Source organism: Arachis ipaensis, chromosome B8 (assembly GCF_059453495.1).
Source record: "Arachis ipaensis isolate K30076 ecotype BB chromosome B8, ASM5945349v1, whole genome shotgun sequence".
Lineage (NCBI taxonomy): Eukaryota > Viridiplantae > Streptophyta > Magnoliopsida > Fabales > Fabaceae > Arachis > Arachis ipaensis.
The window spans coordinates 5,588,534-5,615,019 of NC_142443.1; the positions used below are offsets into that span (position 1 = coordinate 5,588,534).

Consider the following 26,486-nt stretch of genomic DNA (forward strand, 5'->3'; position numbering starts at 1 on the left):
AGCAACGACACCAAACCAAGAAGCAGAAATAGAAAACAAGAAAGCAGAAGCAAGAAAGCAGGAAAGCAAGAAAGCAGAAACAATATGCAGAAGCAGAAAGCGATGCAGATGAGGCGGCGAGGCGACGAGGTGGCAAGGTGGAGGCGGCGAGGCGGCGAGGCATATGAGGCGGTGAGGCGACGAGGCGGCGAGGTTGCGAGGCAGCGAGGCATATGAGGCGGCGAGGCGGCGAGGCATATGAGACGGCGGCGGTGGCTCGCGTCTTCTCTCTCCCTCGCGATCCCCAACAGCGACGGCCACGACGACGGCGACGGCGGCTCCAAGCGTCGCCGCCGCCGTCCCCCTCCCCCCTCCCCCCTTTCCTCTTCCCCCTCCCCACCTCGCGTCCTTTCTCCTTTCCCCTTTCCCCCACCCCCTCCCCCACGCGTTGTTTTATTTTATTTTTTTAATTTTATAAATTTTTATTAAAGTAAGGGTAGTTTAGGAATAAACTTAAAAATTTTATTAAAAATGACGATTTTAATATGAAAAAAAATGTTAAGAATGATTCTAAATCGAAAATTACGTTAGAGACGGTTTCGATTCTAACCCTTAACTTTAGAGACCAAAACAATACTTACCCCAAATAAAAATATAATGTGATAGAAGAGATTACGTTATCTAATCCTATTAATTTAAATTTAAAAATTAATTTACTTTCTTTTTTTTAAACCATTATTCACGTTATTTAATATTTATATTATCTCCCAATACTTTTCCTTTAAAAATAAGTTATATATATCGTTTTTCTTTCGACGTTACCATCAGGTAGGATAGCTAATAATTATCACAGTTCATAATATGTATATTTTTCCATGAGAGTGAGCATGAAAAACAAATCTAAAAAAAGTCACAATCTAAGGATCACTATTATTATTATTGTAATCCCAGCAACGAGTTCTAATCTCGCCATCATCTCCAACCAAAACACCAATGCTTCCCATCTTGACAATGGCATTCACAAAGCTTCGTCGAAAGCTCTCAGCATCTGTGGCGAACTTGGAGACCAACCCTTTAGTCGAAGAATCCAGAGCCAACTGCTGGTCAATGAAAAGCACCCCTCTCTTGTTAACGATCTCTTCATAGAATTGATTGTCAAATACAAAAGAAGTGTTCTGATCCAAAAACGTCGTAGGGTTGTTATTATTACTACTACTATTCCCACAAAGCCTCACAAGCTTCTCGTTCAGAGAAGGATCCATTGTTGAGTCTCTACCTTCAAGCCTTTTCCTGAAGAAACCACAATGAGCATAACCAATGGTGTGTGCTCCCATAAGGGTTACCATTTCGCCAAGTGTCATGCCCTTTGATGTAAAGATTTGAAGGGCATGTGACACTGTTGAACTTGGTCCTGGAAGGATCTCTGCGTTTGAAGGATTCGAGACAAACCCGTCGCGTCGGCCGGTGGGAACGGCGTACCATGGACCTCCGGTGATGGAGACGGCGTCTCTTGCTGCCAGCGCAATGATGTCTGCACACGAAACTGTTGAAGGGCACACTTTTTCTAGCTTCTTCTTGGCCTTGTCGATGATCTCGAAACCCCTAACGGTTTCGTTAGCTTCTGCATCTTTCTCAGATTCGTTGTCCTCTGTTGGGTCTATTAATATGGAGGCATCGCAACCCTGAAAACGAAATAATCATCCATGAGACCATGTTTATTTACTCTAATTTTAAAGGTGAAAACTGAGATGATAATTTAATTATATTTGTCTAATTATTTAATTATTTTTAACTATTAACTTCACATCAAATTTGCATGTGAGTTTTTACTAATTTTAAAATTAACCAATAAATTAGCTATTTTATATTTTAATATATATTTTTTATAAGTAATTAATTTATTGACTAATTTAGTGATTATTATTGATATATACATAACATAGTTGAATCTCAATGTAAAAAGCTCTATAAAATTATTAAATTAAATTTATAAATCTATGTGTTTAGATATAACTCTGTAGAATTCTTTTAACATGAAGATTAAATTCATATATAATTTGTTTTTTTTAATTATTTATTTATTTAATATAATGAGAAAGATAGAAATAGAAAACAACGCATTGGAGCAGGACGGAGCTAGATGAAATGTTAGTGGAGGTTAAAAATATTTACACAGTAAAATAAGACTAAAATAAAATTTTAAAGGAAGCTAAACTGAAATTTACATATAATTTACATGTAAAAAATTAAAATTAGGGAGGTCGTTTCCCTTCTTTCTCTGTATGTAGCTCCGCATCTGTATTAGAGTGTATCGAACTAAGATTTTTATAATTAACAAAGAACATATTTTTTATTATTTAGTAAATAATGCTTACGGATAAGTAAGAATATCTGAAAATATTAATTAAAAGCAATTTTATAAAATGTTTTTTTTTTATCTTTTGTAACTCAAATATTATCAACTACTTTCTTAATTAAAGTGATAATTTGTAATAATAATAATAATAAAAAAAACAAAATGACATACATGTTTTATAAATTTAATAAGTATTCTATGTAAATGAGAAAATAACATAACGCTCTATATCATTCCATATGCTTTATATATACTTCCGGTAATGTATTTAAAATATAATTCAAAGAAAGAATTAATGATTCATAATTAGTGTATGTATGTATGTGTTTTGTGTCTTACTCGAACGAAACAATCATGAAAGTGCAAGCGAAGCAAGCCTCCGGCGATGGATCTATCAATGTACAAGTAGTTCCTTTGAACAACTTTTCGTACAATGGCTTCTGCTTTTGGGCAGCTTGAACTATAGAAACCAACCCTTAGATCAGCCAATGCCAAGGGAACGATAAAGAACAAGATTACTACAATTATCGTGAACTGCATCTTTTGTATTATAGTAGTAATTCTTGTTTAATGAATGTGTTTGTGTGTCTTTGCTACGAGATCGAGAATTCCAAGCATGTGTATATATAGTGGTCTTTAGGGTGTGGCGTTTGAAAGAAAAAAAAAAGTAAAATATTCAAATTATTATTCCCCTGAAAATAATGTCGTCGTTGACAAAAATCTACAAATCAAATAACAAACATTTGCACAATATTATCAACACTAATTTATCATTGGTTTACACAATACTGACCTACTACATGTGCAACACGGACACACGGTTAACGCAATTGATGAATTGAAAACAATCTCCAGTCTATGTAGGTGACATTTTTTCCACTCAAATATTCTTAATATCTTAATAATATTCTAATTGAAGATAAGTATATATATGGTCTTGTGTAACATAATTATCTAACTTTAATGGGTTTTGTGTGTAACATAATTATTAATTATCCAACTTTAACGACTGGTGGCTTGTCGTGCTTGTCCATTCTGACATTCACATTTTCTAATTTTCAAGAATTGATCAATATTTTCTATTAAATTATATTAGCAACAGTGTATATAATTAATTTAGAAGTAAAAGAAATGGCAATATATTTTACTATTTCCTCTATGATATATAGAATATGGGAATACTTATTTTATTTCATAAAAACATATCTAAATGTGATAAAGGATTAAATAAACTTTTAAGATAAAAAACATTTTATTTCTTTACTAATCTATACTATATTTATGCCAACAAGCTATAACTCAAATGACATAATTTCTCCATATTCATCTAGAGGTCGCGAGTTCAATTCTCACTCTTAACTTTGAAAAAAAAAAATCTATACCATATTTAGACTTACCATTATATATTATTATGTGACACCTTTGTGGCACCTTCAACCACTTTCATTAAGTCTTTTTTTTCCTATTATGCCCTTGTCCAATATTATTATCACAAAATTAAAGCAATATATACAAAGGATAAATATGTAAATTTCGCTTCACACCCATCTACTACTTTGCACACATAAATTGCTAACAAGTAACAAGAGGTAAAACTTAAAAGTAAAAAGCTCACTGTTTCAGACATAAATTCTAGTTGTTACTTCTATAATGTCCCTCGTTCTTCACATTCCTAGTTTGGGTTTGTGTTTATCATAAATATGGGCAAGGAAAAAAGAGATTAACTTATTTGATTAACTGGATTAAAAATGACTAGATTATAACTAAACTATTTATATTAATTTTTACACGAGAATAAAATAACTCTAAGCTAAAATATTTATATCTAAACATAAAGCTTTGACTTACCGAAGTACTAGAAGCAGAAAACCATTTATAGTACTACAAAATTGCGTGAAAAGAAATAGAATGAAACCTTGAATATGAAGGTGTAAATGCATAGAATACTCAACAATTCAATCGGAACGTGCTTTTCAGGCAAGAAGCTACAAAAACATGCCGGTTTTATGCTACAGAAAGGCCAGCAAAGCATTAAAAATGGCCTTCATGAATTGAATAATCCTACAAACAAGGTTGTGAACCTCTCTTCGCATTAAAACTACATATTGACGAATGCAACGACAGTATGCTGTCTAAATCCCTCTCTGGTGCCTCATGCAACCACATGATGCAACTAGCTCTTGGCTCCATCTTGGAATTCCCAGAATCCAATAAATAAGATCGAGTCTTAGATAAAGAACGCACCTCGCTAAATTTGCCACCTGAATAGCTTATAGCCTTGACACTCCTATGTGCTTTGCCTATAGCCTTCAAGCAAATCTTCTGGCCAGTTACATGATGAAATTTGACTGAATCAACTGTTTTTAGGTCACTGGTTCGATAGCTGTGCAGTGACTTTGGCTCCGGTTTTGATCTACTTTTGTTCCAGAATGTAAATGATTGTTGCAGCATGCATGGAACCTGATAAGGCAACAGACAAATTTGATTCAGGAACCTGACTTTGATCAAATCCAAACTTGAATGCAAACAAGTTTTTAGAGACAACAAAAACACTTGAAATTAAGATGACATATAAAAAAAATGTTACTCCATGAACAAGAAGATATGCAGGAAAAATGACAAATACTAGGTTGATTAACTCCATAGTAAATGGCAACGAGACTCATTGAAGTTATTTACATAGCATGAAGAAAAGTAAAATAACCTGTCAACTAAATTGTTGATAAGAAAAATATTTTAGTATGAAACGTCAGATTCAAAGTTATTCAGTGGGACATAATATGTAATAAAGAGAAACATTTGACCCAAGAATACTGGAATATGTTTTAACAAGTTTGATCAAATGTAGCCCTATAGGCCTATACATAGGATATGTTTGGAAAGGCAGTAAGATTGAAACTACTTTGATAATCACTTATTTGTATAATCGTATTTTTATATAGTCAACTAAATGAGAATTAATTTATGTATGCGTATTTTAGCTGATAATTTGTTTTATTTTAATTGTATGAAAATATTTGTTTTTCTATGATAAGATTACTATAAAGGGTATGGAATGATTAATTATACTATATCTTTTATCCTTATGGACAAATTGGTTAAAACATAATAATTCCAAAATAATCGACCTTGCTTATAATCATAATCTTCAAAAAGCTACTTATGCTTTTGATCTATATTTTGAACTTAAATTATTAGTTTTTAATTAAAGTTTATTTTCTAATTATGAAGTTTTTTCTATTTTAAAAAAAGAAAAGTGATTTTGGTAGCTTTCTGAACATGTTCGTTCATTTAGAAAAACATGCATCAAATGCAAGGAATCATAACTCACTGCAGTGATAAGGCTGGCAGAGGCAAATGCAAGTGAAGATGTAGAAAATGGAGATTTCCCATTTTTTCCCTTCTGCCGATCCGTTGTTTGTTCCTGCTCAACAGACCCAAAACTTGCTTGTGCATCATCTTCTTCCTCTTCTTCATCCCCTTCATAGTCCCCTTCCTCTTCCTCCTCTGCAGGAGCTTTCTCGTCTTGTTTGGTTATAGAAGTAGCTTTTTCATCTTGTTTGAATACAGGAGCAGCTTTTTTATCCTGATTGGTTACTGGAGCAGCTTTTTTATCCTGGTTGGCTACTGGAGCAGCTTGTTTTTCTTGTTTGGCTAAAGTTGTAGCTTTTTTATCTTGTTTGGTTACAGAAGTTTTATCTTTTTTCTCGTCTTCATCTTCATCTTCATCTTCATCTTCATCTTCATCTTCATCTTCATCTTCATCTTCATCTTCGGCCTCATCCTCAATTTTGAACAAATCGTCATCCTCAGCTTCGTCCTCATCTGGTAAGCCCATTTCGGCCTTCTTTTGTGCTTCTTTCTCTCGTAACTTCAACAACTCATCCATCTTCTCCATGGCATCTGCCAGACGCACTTCAGCTTCTATTAGTTCAGCTTCTTCATCAAGTTCCTTCTGTCTCTGTTCAATTTTTTTCTTCTGTTCTTCCGCCCATTTATTTAGCTTGTCAAACCATGGTTTGCATGTATTTCCAATTGCAAGTAAAAGTCGGTCCCACAGGCTCTCCCCCCTGACTTTCTCTGTAACCTTCCCAAAAAACTCATCATAACCAAGGGGTAGGAATTGGGCCTTATCTGGGTCCACATCTTCTCCCTTTTTCAAAGGTGGTTGCCAGAATAGACGAATCCCATGCTCTTCATCCTCAACATAATTGATAAGATGTCCAGTTGGTGTGTGAAGGATAAGAGGAAGCTCAGTATATATAAGCTTTGATGGATCTTCAGGATCAGGCTCTGGCTCCTTGTTGATGAGGATGAATTCAGGAGGCGCATGATACTTTTCTGATTAAAATTTGCACAATGAATTACTACAAGTGATGTGTATTCATTGACAGATGAGAAAATGATATAACTAAATCGTTCAAAACTGAGATAAGAATGTATAAGTACCATTTGCCCACCAGTATTCAAGCTCTGAGGGCATGGGTAACCTAAGAGGAGCTTTATAGAAAGAGTTTAACCACATTTCCCTTTCCTGATCTACTTCTTGCACATATGTTTTCCAGTAATCAGGGACCTGCAACAGGATTATATCCATTTTTTTATTTCCATATATCCAATGAAAATAAGAACTGTACTAGAATGAAACTTTGCCAACAGAATCTTACCTCATAAAATTGGTTAATGAAGCCAGGTGCCATCCAGACATCCTCTTCTTCATAGAAATAGGGATGTTGTGGATCATTATATGGACCTCTCTGTTCTCTAACCACTGCAAAGTATTAAATGATAAGTAACAACAAAAAGGATGACCAGCATGGGGTCAATCTATAGAGGGGAGGGAAAGATAACTTAAGTTCTTGTTACAATATAGCACACAAATTTTCAATGTATAACAAAGAAGAAAGACTTGAAATATTAAATGGGACTGAATGTTGGGCTTTAAAAGGCTGACCATAAGCTCAGTATTAAATCTACGAGAATGTTTTGTTGAATAAGTGGATGCACAACAAAGATAAGTTTAGACTTAAATAGTTTGTTTATAGACAAGGTTTACAATATGAAGCAACAATATCACTTGATCTATGTATTTGATGCCACTTACTTGGAAAAGACTTGGTTTTTGTTGTGTAAGAAAAGGAATAGACTCTACTAAGTACTAACATGCCAAGCACACATGCTAACATCCAAAGGACAGAGAGGTAAACCTCGTCATTTTTAACATTCTATATATAAAATAAAATCCCAGCTGTAGGCCCATATTTAATGAGACAACCATATATTAGGAAACAGAAACTGGTTACTAAACTGGTTGTGGAAAGCCTAAATGGACAAGGTGAAGAATGAAGTTTTACTCCTAAATCTAAAATATCTGACTCGGTAATCAATGGAACTAGCAAATAAACCATCAACAATGAAAACCCATTAAAGAAAAAATAAATACATGAATTTAAGTTTCTCAATAAAATGCAAGATAGTCAAATGGCGTACTTCCATCTGGCTTGTTCACAAACATGCGAGCCTTTGCAGCAGCAACTTCTGCTATACCAGAATGCAGCTGAATTTGACAGAATACATATCATTATCACCATAGCTCCAGAATGTAAAGTTCTTTCAAAGATTAAAAGTTTGTACATGAAAAGAGCATTTAATACCGCTGAAGTTTCGTCATTGCATCCCTCACCTTCACCCACATATTCTCCAAAATAGAATCTACCCTGCACGCACACAAATTATGTGAGTACGAAAGAAATAATTTTTGAACATGGTTCTATATGGTGATAATGCAATCACCCCTTATGTTGAGATGACGGATATCCTCCACCACTGTATATATACTAAGTTGCAAGGTTCAATCAAATAATTCTGATAGTAACGCTCAAAACGGTGTCATGCACAATAAAAGTAAATGCCTCAATAAGTAGGTAGAATGTATGACACTCTACAGGAAGCTAAAGGCTAAAGCACTTCATCTATTGTTTTTTTCAATTATTTCTTCACCTCGTACACCGGCTCCCTCCCCACTTAAAGAATTTCTAAAGTAAAAAGAGGCTTATTGGACTTAATAAATTTAAACATTGGGTTAGTTTGGAAGGACCTACATATGTGATACGCTCATTAACTGAATAAACACCACATCCATGAAATCTACCGTGCTTCCACTGACCAGCATAACGGTACCGACCTTTCTCCCTGTCATCAATATATAAAAAGCTTTCTCAGGTCAGTGTTAATGTGTTATAATGCACCAGACAAAGATATAAAAGAACAATGCAGGGGAGTTGCAATTTCTCATTATCCATGAAGATACGGTAAAGTAACACTTACGGTTTGCTTCCAAATTGCCTAACCCATTCCTGATTCTCATACCATGGGATTTCTAATCTTCCGTCTGCAAGACGGTAACTATCTTCAATATCCATCTCAAGCCATTTTCTGTCCTCCTCAGACATAAAATCCATTTGCAGTATTTTTCCCTGAGCTCGCATCTTTTTTTCAAGCCTGAGAGAATTGATAAAAACAATCCAATTTGATTACAAATAAATGAATGCACGTTCACACTGCAACATACAAGGAAGCATCCTCTGAGTAAGGTACATACTTGGATCCAGGAACAGGTTCTACAACAGGTATATCTACTTCAATTACCCCATGACCCTCCGGGTTGTTTTGGAGCCATTCGCCTTCATACCTAGGAAAGAAAAAATACACTGTGAAAACATTAATCAGGCAACATCAGATGCAAGACACAATGACATATGAAGAAATGATGAGCTTATACATATAAAAGGAAGAGGCAAATGTAAAAGTTGACAGTCAGCAAAGAATCATAGGCCGCAAGGATTCCCAAGACGAACCACAATCCACGGTCATTAATTATTAATTATAATTATAAAGAATTTGATTGCCCAACCACATTTGGATCTTAAATTATAAGCAAACCATGCCTAATACAACACCTAGACTATCCCAGCCTTAAAAGAACAAACATGATAAAAATAAACAAAAATCAAGGATCAAGTAAAAGATACAAACCTGACTAGACCATCTTGAGAGGCAAAAACACCTTTTCCCTGAGCATAGTCATCCCAAACGGTGCCTTCATACCTTCAATTCAATCAACAAAAGAAAAGAATTAGCAGTAGCAAAACAAATTAGAAACAAAGCACTCCGTCCATTTGACAATATCAACGACTTACGAGCTTCCATCCTCGAAAATGTAGCTGACCCACTTCAAGAACTCTTCAATCCTATCCAATTCATGAACAACAGCCTTGGGGCTGTCAATGTCAAAGTGGTTATCAGGAACAACAGGGAAAGGCTTCCGATAGGGAAGATAAAAGGGAGCAATGGGAGGCTTCCCGCCCTCAGCAATCTCATCCTTAACATACTCCCACTCGTCCTTGGTGGCCCAAACGGGGTCCCAACCGGTGCCACCAATGTTGTTGTCCCCATCGGCCCACATTTCTCCAAGATCCTCCTCGGTCCAGTTGAGAGGGTCCTTGGGGAAGTTGAAGGCTTCTTCGTCCTCCAGGAAGAGAGGGTCCTCCTCCTCGTGGATACTCTGCATGACCTTGCTGTCAAGCACCTCGGCGAAGTCGCGGTAGTTGACTTCAGGGTTGTTCTTGTGAGGAGGGAGCGGCTCGTCGCTGCGCCGGAATCTGAAAGCCTTGCGGAAGTCCTGGTCCTGGTCCTCGTCCTGCTCGCCGTCGGAGTAGTCGGAGTAGGAGTAATCGGAGGGATAATCGGAGTCGGAGTTGGAGTCGGAGGAATCGGAGGAGCCATTGGGGCCTCGTTGCTGCTCATCGGGGTTCGGCTCTTGGTTTTGTTCTTTCGCCATTTCGTGAGTGAGTGAGTGAGCGAGTGAATTTGATAAAGATAAGGTAAGTGAGTGAGTGTGATGGCGGGTAGCAGCTAGTGGCGAGTGTCACAAAGCAGAGAAAGATTAGGAGGGTTTCGTTGGTTGGCTTATCAGTTATCACCAATACGACAACATTCAGGCACGTCGTTTCGCTTGTGCCTTCTCCCGTTCCACTCTTCAATAACCAAATAGGAACATGTATTGGAAATACCAACCAAATTTATGGCACAAAGCACCCCGCCTATCAAATTATTTGTGTAAAAACTAAAAACCAACTTGAATATCAAATGTGTTTAGTTTAGTGAATGATACATTGATACTGAATTAGTTGATATCTTTAACTAAATTATTATGAGTAAAATATCGTTTGTGTATTCAATGTTTAGCGTAAGCTCTAAAGTTGTCTCTAATATTTCAATTGTCTTACTTAAGTCTCTAACATTTTAAAATTGACTCAATGTTGTCCTGCCGTTAGGGATCCGTTAATAGAATTGACGGCAGGACAAAATTGAGACGATTTTGAAACGTTAAGGACTTAAATAGGACGAAAACATTGGGGACAAAAATGATACATAACAATAAATTTTAATTTAATTTTATTCTTTAATAATATCAATTTTTTACTATACATAGTATTCAATTATTTTTTAATCACATATAAGTAAATTATACTTAATCCTATTACTTTCGTTTTAAATAAATTAATTTTTTTATAATTTTATTCTTAAAGATTTTTAGTTATTATGAAATGTTTATAGAATGACTAGTATATAAACTTGCAGAAAAGAAAAAAATAATATATATATATATAATAAAATATAAATTATACATTTTGCCTCTAATGTATCAAAATTCTTTAAAATTATAAAAAAATAAATTTATTTAAAATAAAAGTAATGTGATTAAGTGTAATTTATTTAGATGTAATTAAAAAATAATTGAATATTATGTAAAGTAAAAAATTAATATTATTGAAAGATAAAACTAAATTAAAAAATTTATTTTTATGTATCGTTTTTGTCCCTAACGTTTTCGTCCTATTTAAGTCCCTAACGTTTAAAAATCGTCTCAATTTTGTCCCGCCGTCAATTATGTTAATGGATCCCTAACGGCAGACAATATTGAGTCAATTTTAAAACATTAGGAACATAAATAGGACGATTGAAACGTTAGAGACAACTTTAAAACTTACCCCAAATGTTGGGAACAAAAACGATACTTTACTCAAATTATTATATAACAACTTTTAATTATCAATTTCAAGACCATAGTATATGAGTTACTATGTTTTAATGTTTTAATTTTTTATTTGATTCTTTTTTATCTTTTCAAAAACCAACCCAACTCTAAGTTAAATTTTAAAATGGTCTCTGAACTTGCACCCAAGCCTCAAAGTGATCTTTAGAGTTAATAATTATTCAAATTCATCCCTAAAATTGTTCTTCAGAACTCATAATAGTCCCTAAAATAATATTTTTGTCCCCGAAATTGTCCTCCAAGACTCATAGTAGTCCCTAAAATAATTTTCGTCCATCATTATTATTAGAAATGACTAAAACGACATCGTTTTATATTTAAAAAAAAAATACACCCCTCCCCTTTCCCCGGTTTCCTTTTTACTTTCCTCTTTCCCAACCCTTTTTCACTTCTCCTTTCCCTTCCTCTTTTACGCTCCCCTTCCCCATTCCCAGTTCCCTTCTCTCTTTCCCTTTCACACTCCCTTTTCCCTTTCCCAACCCTTTCTCAGTTCTCCTTCCCCTTCTCCCACTCCTTTCATGCTTCCATTTCCCTTCCCCATTCCCAGTTTTTCTTTTTCTTTTTTTTCACCAGTCCCTTTTTTCTTCTCCGATCTTTTTTTCCTTTTTTTCCTTCCACGCTCCCCTTCTCTTTTTTCCAATTCATCCCTAATTCTTCTTTTTTTTTTTCTCTCAGAAGAAACAAAATAATAATTTGTTAATTCACAGACAGACAATAGAAAATGGAAAGAATTACAGAAGGCAAACCTCCTGCGAGCGTTACCTCTCTTGTCGCCGTCGCTCCCTGTCGTTAATTTTTTTGGGCCACCGTGGCGCCTCCTCTCGTGCATGTGTTTTTGCTTTTCTCTGCTCCGGCGGCCTGCTTCTTTCTTCTACTCCGCCGATCTGCTCTACCTCTTCTTCTCCCATTTATTCATTTTTTAGTTGCTTATGTTTTAATTTTTGTTGTTGATCGATGTGATGTTGTTACATATTTATTGTTGCCACTGCTATAATTTATAAAAGTTTTTGTTATTTAAATCAAATTATTGGCTTGAGCATAATTATTGGATGTCTACATAAACTAATATAAATTTGATAGTTTAATTATTATTTGTAATGATGATGTTGTTACTGTGAATTTGAAAAACAAGAACAGGGTAAAGAAGAGAATTGGTGAAGGTAGCTGGAGATTATATTTTTTTTTATAAATACAAAATGACTTCGTGTTGGAGATTAGTATTTTTTTTTTTTATTTAAATTATTAAAGTTTGAATTTTACTTTAGAGAATAAAGTGTCATTTATTTTATATGTGGGACCAAAAAAAAAAATTATTCAAGAGAAAGAAATTATATTTTACCCTCTAAAATAAAAATTTAAAATTTAAAAGATCAAAAAAAATTTTTTGGTATAAATACAAAAAGACGTCATTTTGGGTCCTTCCGAAATGTACAGAAATTATTTTAGGAAATTTGAGACTTTAACTCACCTAACTCTATGTTTTAGTTCCTATTCACATAAAACACACAAATATATTTTTATTAACTTTATCCTTCAATCTCATCTTCAAAAAGAGACTAAAGTAATCATTAGAAACTCTATACAACATTTTTTTTCCAGCTATATATTTGAATTTTTTCCGTCGTTCTTAGTGATCTATTCCATTTTGTTGGCTTTGTACAATTTTAAAATATTATATATTTTGTTTAGTATTGTTAATTTTTATAATATAAATTATTGAGTCTCAAATAATTCTAAATAAAAAACTAAGAAAATACAAAAGAATTATAGTCAAAATTGTATTAAATTTCAACATATAAGTCTAATTTTTTCTCAACAAAATTATACTAAAAAAATTATTAAAAAAAATTAAAGAAAAAAAGAAGTGTTTTTAAATAATATAAATTTATATCATTTTTAATAATCTTTCATTTTAAACTAATTTTAAATAATAAAATTTATTTTAATATAAAAATTACAAAACATAAATTATATTAACATCAACTCACTTTTAATTAAAATAAAAGTTCATAAAATTATCCATCTAATTATTGTCATTGTCCTTTTCAACGAGAACATATATATAGTTTTATTTGTTCTCATGGTCTTTAAGGGAAATACACAATTAAAAATTTAAAATTGAGAAACCCTGGTCAACTTAAAAGAAAGAAGATATCAATAACAGACTACCACATCTCTCTCATATAATTCCTGTCAACATTCTCATTTTCATTCTCTCTCTTCATTTTCATTTGCATTAATTCCTGTTAAGTGTTAACGTTCTCATTTTGATTCTATCTCTTCATTTCATTTTCATTCTCTCTCTAGGGCGTATCTCTTTTTCAAAGCAACCTTTTCAAAATCTCCCAATTAATTGAGGTAATGAGTGATGAGTGAAGACACTAATCAACCTCAACCGAAGAACATGGAAATGGAGGCTGGAATACAGTTTCCATGGATACCAGAAACTCCGGTAAAACCTTCTCCCAATAGGCAGAGGATATCAAATAGGGATGATGACTCTACTTCTGCAGATAAATTGGATTTTGATATACTAAACATCGGAGATGAGGATGATGCATCTGCCGCTGCTGCAAACAATCAAGTCCCCAATGCACCTTCTCAATGTGAGTGTTCAAATTAATCGGTAAAAGATGTTATATGTTTGTTTAAATTATTTAATACGTGTAAATATTTTAATTATCATAATTGAGTTAGTATTTTTGTTTTAAATTGAGCTTGCTTACTACTTTATAAAGCAAGTTTTTTTTTTTTTTTTGTTAATCAGCAAAAATGGCGTCTTTTACGATCCAAAGTTTTGAGTTATGGGGAATATCACCATTGACTAACTGACTGCCCTTTTTTTAGATTTAATTTCTACTTTTCTCTTCTGATGAGTCAAATTGATTGACGAATCACTATTTTATTTTGTCTATTCTCTTGATCTCTATAGAAGATAGATCCTACGTTGTTATTTGTACTTACAATCCAAAATTTTGAGTCATCGGGAAAAAGCTCCATTGACTAACTTTTTTTTAATTTAATTTCTAGTTGTCTCTTTTGATTGACGAGTCAGTATTCAATTGTGAAGTATCAGAAAAAAAAAAAAACTCAACCGACTGAATTGTCTTTTTTTTTAGATTTAATTTTCAGTTTTCTATTTTGATTGATAGGTCACTATTCTGTTTTGCCTATTCTCTTAATCTTTACAGATCCTACTGTTATTATTTGTACTTACAATTCAAAATTCCGAGTTATCAGGAAAAAGTTCCATGGCTAAAACGACAGCCTTTTTTTAGATTTAATTTCCAATTCTTTCTTTTGAAGAATTAAATTGATTGATGAATCACTATTTATTTTTGTACTCCTTATTCAATAAATAAAATTTATTATTTTTTAAAAAAGAATGTAAGATTTGAAATTTAAAATTTTAAGTTTATAATTTCACATTTATATGAAATGCAATAATGAAAATAAGTGGGTATGAATGAATATTAATATATATTTTTCAAGAATATTTTTTTAATTAATTTTTTAAATCAATCATTTTTAAAATTAATAATTAATCCATTGAAAATACACAAAATTAAAAGACTCTTATTACCAGTTAGAGAAAAAAAAAAAGAGAGTACATTTTAAGATTTGTATGTTTTATTATTATTTTTCAAGAATGTAGACATTCTAAGAAAGAGTACAAGATGTAAACGTCCATGCTTTTAGTATTTATTGTTAGACATTGTAACAATAACTAATATAACATTCATGGTGAATTTTATTTTTTTTATCCATAATTAGTTGAGAACTATTAAACAATTTGGTATATTTGATATTTTAATTAAATTGTTTAATATAATGTTTTATTTCATGTGAATAGCTACTTAGTTTGTATATTCAATTAATTAGTCTATGCTTTTATTCAAATGTAGGTGATGATGGCTACACCAGCCATGATGAATTGAAAACTCTAAATCCACCGGCTTCAAAGAAAAGAAGAGGGGACAACAAGAAGAAAGGGTCAAATAATAATGGGCAGCATACAAAAGTTAGAAAAAAAATATATAGACCAAGAATATTGATTGATGAAAGCCTAAACACTAAGAAAGTAGGAAAAAAATCTCAACCCAAAGCCCCAAAAACCCCAAAGAAGAAAAAGACTCCAAGTAGGACCCCAAAACCTTCAACTCCCAGTAGGAAGAGAAACCAATCAAAAAGAGCTCCTTCATGCAAGTTATTACTATTGCCATTACTTAACGATGAAGGAAGAGCCTCTCTCCCATTCTTGGGGAATAATGTCAATAAGTTTGATCAAGAATATTTTGACTTTGAGAGTTCAATTTGCAAGAATGCATTAGGTTCTCAATACAACTTACTTGAGACTTACCAAAAATTGGCATCATTTTCAAGTTCTTGTTTGATGCATAGCAGGCAAGTTGGTGCAAATTTTCCAAGCATTTGCAGGAGAAAAAGAATGAAAAGGATCAGAGCAAGGTTAGAGAAATACTTGACCCCTTTCAAAAAGGGTTTGAGGTCAAAGATTTTCATTAGAAAGAAAAAAAGTTGCCTAGAAAAGTTTACCATAGAAGGATTGACTACTACCAAAAAGGAAATGAAGTCTCTGATCAGGAGGATACGATCATTGAAGAGGATGAAAAAAAGTGGAAAGACGAAAGGAAAAAATGGTCAACTAGTTGTATATAAAAAAGGATTGGGTGGTGATCGAATGTTAGTACCTTATAAGGAACATGATCCTAATAATAAGAAGCTGAGAGTAGAGGTTGCCCTTGATGAAGAGACGTTGAGGGTGTGGAACTTAATCATGGATGGAAAAACACATGAAGATAGTGATGACTTGAAGCAACAGCAATGGGAACGTGAAAGATTTGCTTATAAATGTAAGGTTGGAGTATTCATGGTTAAAATGCATGAGTTGCAAGGTATGATCTTATTGGTTCTCCTTTAAAGTTATTAAGTCTCATGATATCTCGTTTGAGCTCAATTAGTAATTAAGTTTCATGCATATTTCATTTGAATTTAAAAAGTTTAGTTGATCTTGTTTTAAAAAAAATATATAAGAAGAGGGTTTACTTAATTTGACATCTCAAAATGTTAAAACCAGACTTCTGTTGTATATAAATTTGATAAGTGTCACTGACTATTTATTTATTTATGGAAATAAAATGTGTGTTTGAAGCTATGTTATAAATTTTCACAGGCAGTAGGGAGTTCTCACCATGGAAAGGTTCTGTCTTAGATTCTGTAATTGGAGCTTACCTTACTCAAAATGTATCTGATCATTTGTCAAGGTAATTCTACTATATTCAATAATGTCAAATTTTTTTATTATACAATTATTGTAATTCATCTCATTTAAAAAATATTATTAATTATTCTTTATACATACGGTAAAGGTGATTAGGTGAGATAATATATTTTGGCATCCAATTATTTGAATTTCTAAAACAATTCTTATATACACCTAAAAATGGAAAAATAGATTAACTATAACCAAATAGCTCTTTAATTGTTACATGTTCTTTCACTATCATTATTTAATTATATTATTAAAACTTTTACCTTTTCTTTAGAAATAAATAAATAAACTTCTATTACACACTACTTAGAATCTTTTATTTTAGAATTATGCAATGCAATATATTTTTTTAGTTGAGTTATATAAAATATAATTTTTGTTTAAGTAGGATTTATTTAAATTTAATGTTTATCCATCTTTTTACAGTTCTGCTTACATGTCACTTGCTGCAAGATTTCCCATCAAATCATCAACCAGCTCTGATTTATGTATAGAGGATGTACCTCGTGTTGAGAGATTACAATTCATTGAAAGCAATGCGATTTTTCCAGGAGATAAACTTACTGAAGAATTAGAAAATATCAAAATTGAAGAAATGGGAGCTCATAATGTAAAAGAAGAGCCTTTTAAATCCAAGGTACAGATATTAGTAGAAGTGAATTTTTTTTTTTCTTTTGATATGAATTTTAGCAAGAGGAAAAAATGAACATGCAGGAAGAGGAAACAAGAGTAAAGTTACTAAAAGAGGTGGATAAAGAAACTAGAGAACGTTGGGATAAACTTAGAAAAGAGTACGGTAAAAGTAAAAGACACAGTGACCATGATGACTCTGTTGATTGGGAAGCAGTGAGATGTGCAGATGTGAAGGAAATTGCTAAAGCTATTGCAGGTCGTGGTCAACACAATGTTATTGCTGAAAGAATAAAGGTACAAAATAATTGTTAGATTAACTCTCAATAAGTACTCAATCAATTAAATGAATTTGTGTTACCTACCCAATCAATTAAATGAGTCTATGCTATTTGTATTTTCAGAGTTTACTCAATGAATTACATGACTCGTATGGAGATTTGGATTTAGAATGGCTGCGATATGCTCCACCAACGGAAGCAAAGTAATGATTATACACGTCTATTCAATTAATTTGGATTATCTTTATTTAATAATGAACTCTTTTATTTGCTTATATCACAGGAGATGCCTCTTGGACATTTATGGATTAGGACTGAAAAGTGTAGAGTGTATACGACTTTTAACCCTCCAGAACAAAGCTTTTCCTGTAAGTATATAAAGTATCGAATTCTTTAACTTCATGAATATTTTTATTTTATTTCATTGCATGGTATTCATTTTAGGTGGACGTAAATGTTGGAAGAATTGCTGTGCGTTTAGGATGGGTTCCCCTCCAACCCTTGCCTGAAGAAACACAAATACATAATTTAGAGAAGTAAATTTTCAATAATTTTAATATTAAGTTTTTCATTTCTCTGTCATTTTATTCACTAATATATATTTTTCCTTTTCAACTAGGTACCCATTGTTTGATAATATTCAAAAATATCTTTGGCCACGGTTGTGCCATCTCCTTCCAAAGGACTTGTAATTAACAGAGACTTTACTTATTTTTATTTTATATTTAGTTAACATTCTTTTTATTTATATGTCATGTTATATATGTAGGTACCAGTTGCATTATCACCTAATAACTTTTGGAAAGGTATATAGTGATATTGTCTTGACAAATGTTTTTTTATCAGGTTAATAGAGATATTCAATTCATTTCAACATGTTTGTAGGTTTTTTGCACAAAGAAAAATCCAAATTGCGATGCTTGTCCAATGAGCACAAATTGTGAGCATTTCAAAAGTGCCTTTGCAAGGTATTTGTTGCATTAAATTTTGAGTGAAAGATGAAAAAATAATTAATTTATTGTTAAATCATTTTGATATATCCACAGTGCAAAATCCTTACCTGGAACAACATCGAGGCAACCAAGTCAGGACAAAATGGTGACAGACAACTTTTTACCAATGCCTATTTTTAAAGTGAATCAATCTTCGACAACAACAAAATACCAAGAATACAGAGAGTGTGAGCCAATCATTGAGATGCCATCGTCACCAGAACCAGAACCTGAGAGGATATATATGCTTGAATTTGAAGCAAACAATGAGGAAGAGGATTATCATAGTCCTGATGATGAGAAGATTCTGGTAATGAATCTCAGCAGTCAAAGTAAGAAAACTCATAATCATTCTACACAGGAGGATAAGAATCATATGAACATGTCAGCGTCATTAGTAACATTGCCTTATGCTGGAAGCATGCCTGCACCAAAAATGAAAAATGCCAGTCGATTAAGAACCGAGCGCCTTGTGTAAGTTACCCTTTGTTGTATTCCGTTGTTAATCACTTGTTTATCACGTTTACTTTCTTAGTGTACTCACTTGTTAATCACTTGTTTATCAGTTTACTTTTTTTTAGTGTACTCCGTTGTTAATTTCCTAGCCATTACAAATTTCACGGTGATTTATTTGTAAAACCTAGATATTTAGACTTTAGTTAAGTTGAATGCGTTGTACTAACTAGCATAGAAATAACTACTACACACTAAGTTAATGCAAATTTGAGAATAAAATGAAAAAGTTTCTAAAAAAATATATTGAGTTAATTAACCTATTTTTCTTGGTTTTCCGTTTCTTCAATGCAGATATGTACTTAATGATGGGCACCCACTTCTTGCAGAGGTAGATAGTCTTACTCTTTATTTTTCTCTCAGTTAGCTAAACATGTATATTGTATATGCAATATTGACCTTTTCTATTTATTTATTTGCAGCGTACTCCACTAGAACCTGGTGATCCTAGCCCTTATAGTCTAGTTATATGGAGTGCAGGTATAAATGTATGCTTAATAGTCAAGCTTAATTTTGAGATTTTTTTATCTAACGATGTTTTTTTACTAGACGAATTAGAAAGATCAGATGAATCAATCATGAATAACTTACAAGAAAAAGATTCTCTAACAGTGCCTGGAACTCTTTTGGTGAGTAGGAAAAGCAAAAACAAAAACAAAAAAACATTGATAGGTGAGATATGTACTGATTCATAAATTTATGACATAGATACCATGTCGCACTGCAATGAGAGGCCGTTTTCCATTGAACGGAACCTACTTTCAAGTCAACGAGGTTAGTGAAGGTTACATATACATGTTTTGCTAGTATATATTGTCTCATAGGTTATCCCATAAGATTTTGATTTTGATACTTGTTTATCTTTGACCTAGGTCTTTGCTGACTATGATTCAATGAAAAATCCAATTGATGTTCCCAGAACTTGGTTATGGCAGCTAGAGAAAAGAATTGCATATTTTGGAGCAGGAGCATCGTCCATTTTGAAAGGTAACAAAATATGAATTATAATGTATAGCTATATATATTTATTCAATTGAAATATGAATCTTTAATTTGCTTTTTTTTTTCAATAATATATATTTCAAAACAAATATAAATTGATTATTTTTCTTATTTTTATTATTGTCAATCATCAAAATAGGTTTGTCAGCTGATGAGATTAAAGATTGTTTCTGGAAAGGTAAGATAACAATGTACACATAAATAAGTTGAAGCTATACTTTTATTGAAATCAACATGCATGTTTGCAGGTTATGTGTGTGTGAGAGCAATTGATGCAAAGACAGGAGCGCCAAGGCCATTATCATATAGATTTCACCGCAACACAACTGTCAAAGCTAAAACTGGTAACAAGACAACCCAGGAGAAAGAAGTTAAAACTGATATCAAGACAACCCAAGAAAAAGAAGGATAATGAATTATGTGTACTTTTTACTTTTAATTTTTTATATTAAGACTTCTAGTTTATGCATGTTTTTTCTTTTTAATATAAAATTGTATGAGAACTGTTGATGCACCACCAGGAATGAAGCATTTTGGATTTTTATTCGTGTATTTTAAATAGAAAAGTAGATTTTTTAGGAAAAAATAAGTTATAATTAAATTCTTCTAGCATCCATATATAACATGATAAGTAGGTAAGTGATTATTAATGCACAACTCATTTTTTTCGACATCAATTGTGAGAAGGAAAAGTATAGGAAACTAAATGTCTAACCAGCCAAAAAATGAACAACTCAGTTAATTATAATTATTAATAGATTTAATTACTATGTTAGTTCCTATAGTTTCGTAAAATTTTCAATTAGGTTCCTATACCTTTTTTTTCTTTTTAATTGAATCTCTGCACTATTTTTTTTTTTCAATTAAATCCCTCTTAGTAGTAATTGGCTTAATTTTATAGGGAACAAACTAAAAAAAAATTGGTATAGGAACCTAAATAAAAGAAAAAAAATGCAGGGACCCAATTAAAAAAAAAGTGTAGGGACCCAATTAAAAAAAATTGGTACAAAGACTCAATTAAAAGGAAAAAAAGTAAAGGGACTTAATTAAAATTTTTGCGAAATTATAGAGATCAATCGAGTAATTAAACCTTATTAATAATTAATTTTAAATTTTTTAAATTTAAAATTTAAAAATTTAAAATTCATTAAGTAAATCTAGTTAAAGCTCTCCTACATTAACCTATTTACCTCCAACAATCAGACATAGGCTCCTCAACCACACATAGACTCCTCTCTTTCCTGAAACCACGTGAAACATTTTTTTATCCTGGTTATTAGGTTTAATTTATTCAAACTTCTCTAATTATATTAAATTTGTTAACTAGTCTCTATACTAAAACTTTGTATTTGAGTTTGTATAATATAAAAAAATTTGTAATTAGGGCTTATGTTAAAAAAGAATTCAAATAATTGACGTATTTTTTTTATGTATAACTTAATTGAAACAACTAAAAATAGTAAAGACTTTAATAAATTTTTTTTATGTCTAAAGACTTTAAAACTCCAAAGTATTTGACTAGCTATTACTAAGTATTGACGTGTGAAATTGAGTTTTTAACTTTTTATTCAAAATTAAGCTTATTGGAAAATACTTCGTGTCAAATGTCAAACGGTTAAAAATATTTCGTGACACCAAAATTAATTATTAAAATGATCATTATATATTTATATATATTGATACATATTAATTTATATATTTTTTAATTAAATAATCAATCATAGAATAATCAAATTTATTATAATAAAATAATTAAATTATAATAGAAATATAATTATTTTTATTCATAGAAAACCATAAAAAAATACAAATTATAAAAGACAATGATCTTAGCATCTTGGTATACCCAACATATTTATACACACAAAATGCATATACATACAGAGATTCTCTTCTATATATTTTTTGGGTTATAACTTTTTTTTTTCTTTTAACACACTCCCACCCAAAAACCTAGCAACTACACTAGTTATAATATCTTCTATTGTTTTTAATATCTATATCAATTAACCTTCATAAAACCATTGTTGGTTATGACTCGTGATACAACTTTTTTTTTTTTGGAAAAACGCAAATAAGTTCCTAACTTTTTAAATTTTTGAACAAATACATTCCTGATAAAATTTAAATATAAAAAAGTCCCTAACTTTAACAAACGGAGGACAATTTAATCCTTCCGTCTATTTTCCTTTCATACGCAAAACAGAACTGGTGGAAACGGTGTCCAGGTGTCCGTTATGGTGCCACGCTGAAAGAGGAATAAAGTTCTAAGGACAAATAGGTCCTTACTGATGAAAACGACGTCGTTTTCATAAGGTAACCCTAATGAGATTTAAACTGGATTTTCTGAAGTAACATACGCAGCAGTTGTTCAGATTTGTTCATGGTGGTGTTGCTTATATTGATGGCCAGTGATGGAAGCTCATCAATCAAGAGACAACGCGGAGGTAGTGGCAGACGACAGGAAGGCTCGATTGTAAATGCAGCTCCATGTTCAGTTCAAACTGGGGATGAGAAAGATTGCATCGCTCCAAAATGCTTCTGCGGGATGTATGTGATATTTTACATGTCGAAGACAAATACCAACCCAAACAGACTATTTTTCGGATGCCCATTCTTCGAGGTAAGCTCACAATTTTTCATGTATATGGATGAAGTTGAGAGTTTTTTTTTTACCAACATATTTTCATACTATCTGAATTGATTTAGGTGAAACAACCATATTGTAAATTCTTTTGTGGGTTGATGACCATATTGGAAGAATTGGGTGCATGGAGCCAACAAAGGAATTGGGTGACAATCAGAGCTTAAATGTTGAAGAACAGTTTAGAAAGATAGAATTGGAGAACAGTATGGCTGATCTAGAGCAAAGGATAATTTACCTAGAGAACAAGAAAAGCAGTAACTTCTGGGTCATAGTTCTAGACTTGATTGTTGAAGTTGTTGGTCTTTGTTTATTTAGGGTATGAAAAATATGAAAAAAAAAATGTGGATTGTAATAAATTATATCTGTTAACTATTTTAGTTAATATAAATGAAAGAAAGAAAATTTGAATTATCCATATCTTGTTGGCTTGAAATAGATATAGAATGCGTGTAAATTAATGTTTATTTTCAAGAGATGAACCTAAGCCAGAAACAAGCCATATATAATTCATTCAATCAACAATAATTCATTCATTCAACCTAAACCATAACATAGGAATATTGTCATACCATAACATAATAACGTCTAGGATAAGAAAATGTAGCAGGTATATCAGTCATCGGATTCCAAAATACTAATTCAAAAGTAACTAAATTGGCTAAAAGAAAGTTTGCCAATATGTATTGCAACCAACTATTGCAGCAAAAAACTAATTTTTGTTTCCAAAATAAGTCAAGAACAAGCACGTCACTTTTTCTGGTTCTTGAAGCCTGGATTTGGTATAAACTTGAATAGTCCTGTTGTGGCACAACTTGTTGCTGCCAGTGTCTCCTTTGATACTCCTCCATTCGATGTTGTTGTCACACTTGTTGAAGTTGGTGGAGCAATTTGAGTCTGAGTTGTAGTTGGTGCAGGTGGCCTTTTTATTAGTTGCTTTGGCCTAAATTTAGCTGGTGCTTTGGAATGAGTATGTTTTGGCCTAAATTTAACTAACCTTGGCTAATGTTAACTAACGCTAACTAATGTTAACTAATGCTAACTAATCTTAACTAATGCTAACTAATGTTAACTAATGTGATAAAACTTAAAGATTGCAATTTAGTAAAAAAAAGTTAGAAACAGAACAACCCTCAATTTCTGCATAATTTTGTAAACCAAAAACCTCATAATAGAAGCATAATGAACTAGATATCAGAACATAAGCATAAACCAATAGATTACTAACTTTTTGTTGATCTGACATAAAGTTCCATCCGTGCACACTTGCATTCCCAAGATCTTCTTGTAAGAGAGTTAAAAATCATTTCCATGACTCCTTTGTTTCTAATCCGACAACGGCATAAGCAATGGTATAGAAATGATTATTGGCATCTCGTGCAATCGCTGAAAGTAACTGTCCACCAAAGTACCCTTTAAGAAAGCATCCATCCAAATATATTAGAGGTCTACAACCACTCTTGAAGCCTTTTTTTCATGCATCCAGGCATATATATATCTTATCAAACACTGCTGGGAATTGTGAAATTGGTATCACTTCTAAGAGTGCAGTAGATCCAGGGTTGCTGCGTAAGAGTTCAAATAGATAATCCCTCAGCTTTCCATATTGCTCACTCTCACTTCCGACAATTCTGTCTCTTGCCTCCTTTAGTGCCCTGTAAACCATCTTATCATGAGGATGTATCCCAAACTCATCTTTCAGAAAAATCACTAGCCTCCTTCTTAGTCATCTAAAGATGGATAGCTAACCTTTTTTCAATTTTGTTGCTCAGCCAGTGTTGATCAGCAGCATTACTGCCCATGTCCCTTGCACATGTATGCTCAGATTTAAAAGTTTTAACCTGAAAGCACCTAAGAGAATTATTGTAGGATACATGTACAACCCATGGACATTCTTCTCCTTTGCAGCTCACTCGAACCCTTTCTTTATCATTTTTAATCCACTGAAGCTGCCTACCATCAGATATGAACAAGTCATTCACCACTTCTTTAAAATCATCAAGAGTTGTAAACTTAGTGCCTACTTCAAAGTGGCCTTCTCCAAATCCATACTCATCATTGAACTCGGGCCAGTGTTGTTTCTCAGCTTCTTCATCAGAGAAAACAGGGGTATGCAAATCCTCTGAATAGTATTCATAGTCATACTCTGAATCAGTGCAGCTTGAGTGTTGGTCAGGCCCATTACTAGGCCCACCAGTTTTCAAAGAAGGCCCAGCTCGTTGGTCTACACTGGGCCCAACACCTGGTTGTACATTGGGTCTTTTTCCACCAATATTCGATCTATTCTTCCTTGGTGCATCCTGCCTCTTTAGTGGATCATTCTTCTTCTCTTTCATTTTTCTCTTTGGTACAACCATTTTTTTCCCTTGTAAGTCATACTTCTCTTCTTTTTAGTACGTTTCTCTTCTCCACTGCTATTCTCATCATCACTGTCATCACTATACCCCGGAGGTGGAGGCTTGTAAGGTTCATCCTCCGTGCTCTCGTAGCCGTCATCAGAGGACGATGTCATCAGATTATCACATATGTCATCTAGTTCTATGCACTCAACATTCTCAGTTCCTGCATTCCCGCCTCCTGCTTCTTCTACATACTCAGGTTCATTGACAACATGATCAAAGTAAACATGGAACTCATCTTTTTCTTCATTCCTAATCAAATCGTCACACAATTCACGAATCCCATTATCCTCTGTTAAACGATGAAACCCAGATTCTATATCACTGGCCGTACTATCAAACCAGTATATTGCCTTGTAGCCAGGATATCCTAAACCCTCATACAACTTCACCAAATCACCAAAGTTGATAAAATCTATGTCCGTCTCTGAAAATTTTTCTACTTTTTCATTCACATAAACAAGTCCCCCATCACCATTTCTCACAAACTTTCCTCCATGGTAAAAAATAGAAATTACATATCTATCAGTCATCTGTAATTTTCAAACAAAAACAAAATCAACCCACAATGCATAGAACCCTAAGAAACTTTAAAATGAAGACACATAAACTTTTTTCAAATAGATTGAAACACAAAGCAACCATAGCAGAATGCATTTGCATGCATCACACTATACATTAAATGGAACCCTAATGTGAATGTGATCATAAACGTTGTGGACTTGCTTACGTTGATTGATGATTGAACTTCTTCAGCATACGAACTAAGTCTCTCCTACTCCACCTTCTTCGATGACACTTCAGTTTCGTTTCAGAGGGAAGGAAGCTCTGGCTTGATGAAGGGGTTAGGGCAGTATATGGTAATTTCTGTGTTGCCAAAGGATTTTTAATAAGAATGGGCTACCTTATGATAACGACGTCGTTTTCATCAGTAAGGACCTATTTGTCCTTAGAACTTTATTCCTCTTTCAGCGTGGCACCATAACAGACACCTGGACACCGTTTTCACCACGTCAGCCAGTTCCGTTTTGCGTATGAGAGGAAAATAGACGGAAGGATTAAATTGTCCTTAGTTTGTTAAAGTCAGGAACTTTTTTGTATTTAAATTTTGTAAGAAATGTATTTGTCAAAAATTTAAAAAGTCAAGAACCTATTTGTCTTTTTCTCCTTTTTTTTTTACCTAACCTTCATAAAACCTTTACTATTACAATTTTTTGGGCCACTTGCTTATTGGGCCGCGTGTAAAACCAATCCCTCTGTATGCATGGGTTTTTGTATCCCT

The 26,486-nt window shown here is 32.8% G+C and overlaps 3 protein-coding genes and 1 pseudogene across 3 annotated transcripts; 1 reads left to right on the forward strand and 3 right to left on the reverse strand.

The window, feature by feature from the left end:
* Positions 1 to 783: 783 nt before the first annotated feature.
* Positions 784 to 2,932, reverse strand: LOC107612225 (peroxidase 44-like). Its single transcript, XM_016314030.3, has 2 exons — positions 2,675 to 2,932; positions 784 to 1,661 (listed from the first exon to the last, which is right to left on the reverse strand). The coding sequence occupies exons 1-2, from the start codon at positions 2,873 to 2,875 to the stop codon at positions 897 to 899; spliced, it is 966 nt and encodes a 321-aa protein (XP_016169516.1). The 5' UTR covers positions 2,876 to 2,932; the 3' UTR covers positions 784 to 896.
* A 1,309-nt stretch (positions 2,933 to 4,241) lies between these two features.
* On the reverse strand, positions 4,242 to 10,435 carry EMB1211 (MORN (Membrane Occupation and Recognition Nexus) repeat-containing protein). Its single transcript, XM_016314978.3, has 11 exons — positions 9,535 to 10,435; positions 9,371 to 9,442; positions 8,937 to 9,026; positions 8,663 to 8,836; positions 8,437 to 8,527; positions 7,990 to 8,052; positions 7,826 to 7,892; positions 7,003 to 7,106; positions 6,785 to 6,911; positions 5,667 to 6,676; positions 4,242 to 4,795 (listed from the first exon to the last, which is right to left on the reverse strand). Exons 1-11 carry the CDS (start codon positions 10,173 to 10,175, stop codon positions 4,397 to 4,399), a joined length of 2,838 nt encoding a protein of 945 aa, XP_016170464.1. The 5' UTR covers positions 10,176 to 10,435; the 3' UTR covers positions 4,242 to 4,396.
* Positions 10,436 to 13,600: 3,165 nt separating this feature from the next.
* Positions 13,601 to 20,677, forward strand: LOC107610406 (DNA glycosylase/AP lyase ROS1-like). The gene is made up of 19 exons (XM_021108669.2): positions 13,601 to 14,059; positions 15,359 to 16,366; positions 16,645 to 16,735; positions 17,170 to 17,380; positions 17,458 to 17,670; positions 17,778 to 17,857; positions 17,938 to 18,022; positions 18,099 to 18,190; positions 18,274 to 18,342; positions 18,424 to 18,460; positions 18,540 to 18,622; positions 18,701 to 19,120; positions 19,454 to 19,490; positions 19,582 to 19,639; positions 19,709 to 19,788; positions 19,868 to 19,933; positions 20,032 to 20,146; positions 20,301 to 20,339; positions 20,410 to 20,677. The coding sequence occupies exons 1-19, from the start codon at positions 13,822 to 13,824 to the stop codon at positions 20,571 to 20,573; spliced, it is 3,186 nt and encodes a 1,061-aa protein (XP_020964328.1). The 5' UTR covers positions 13,601 to 13,821; the 3' UTR covers positions 20,574 to 20,677.
* Positions 20,678 to 24,279: 3,602 nt separating this feature from the next.
* Positions 24,280 to 25,737, reverse strand: LOC148547060 (uncharacterized; annotated as a pseudogene).
* Positions 25,738 to 26,486: the final 749 nt, after the last annotated feature.

Coding starts and splice junctions, on each gene's coding strand:
- LOC107612225 (XM_016314030.3), bottom strand. CDS start 2,875: ATGCAGTTCACGATAATTGTAGTAATCTTGTTCTTTATCGTTCCCTTG. Junction 1,662..2,674: donor TTCATGATTGTTTCGTTCGA/GTAAGACACAAA, acceptor TTTCGTTTTCAG/GGTTGCGATGCCTCCATATT.
- EMB1211 (XM_016314978.3), bottom strand. CDS start 10,175: ATGGCGAAAGAACAAAACCAAGAGCCGAACCCCGATGAGCAGCAACGA. Junction 9,443..9,534: donor ATTTTCGAGGATGGAAGCTC/GTAAGTCGTTGA, acceptor ATTGAATTGAAG/GTATGAAGGCACCGTTTGGG. Junction 7,893..7,989: donor GCAATGACGAAACTTCAGCG/GTATTAAATGCT, acceptor TGTCAAATTCAG/CTGCATTCTGGTATAGCAGA.
- LOC107610406 (XM_021108669.2), top strand. CDS start 13,822: ATGAGTGAAGACACTAATCAACCTCAACCGAAGAACATGGAAATGGAG. Junction 16,367..16,644: donor TAAAATGCATGAGTTGCAAG/GTATGATCTTAT, acceptor AAATTTTCACAG/GCAGTAGGGAGTTCTCACCA. Junction 18,623..18,700: donor TTCAAAAGTGCCTTTGCAAG/GTATTTGTTGCA, acceptor ATATATCCACAG/TGCAAAATCCTTACCTGGAA.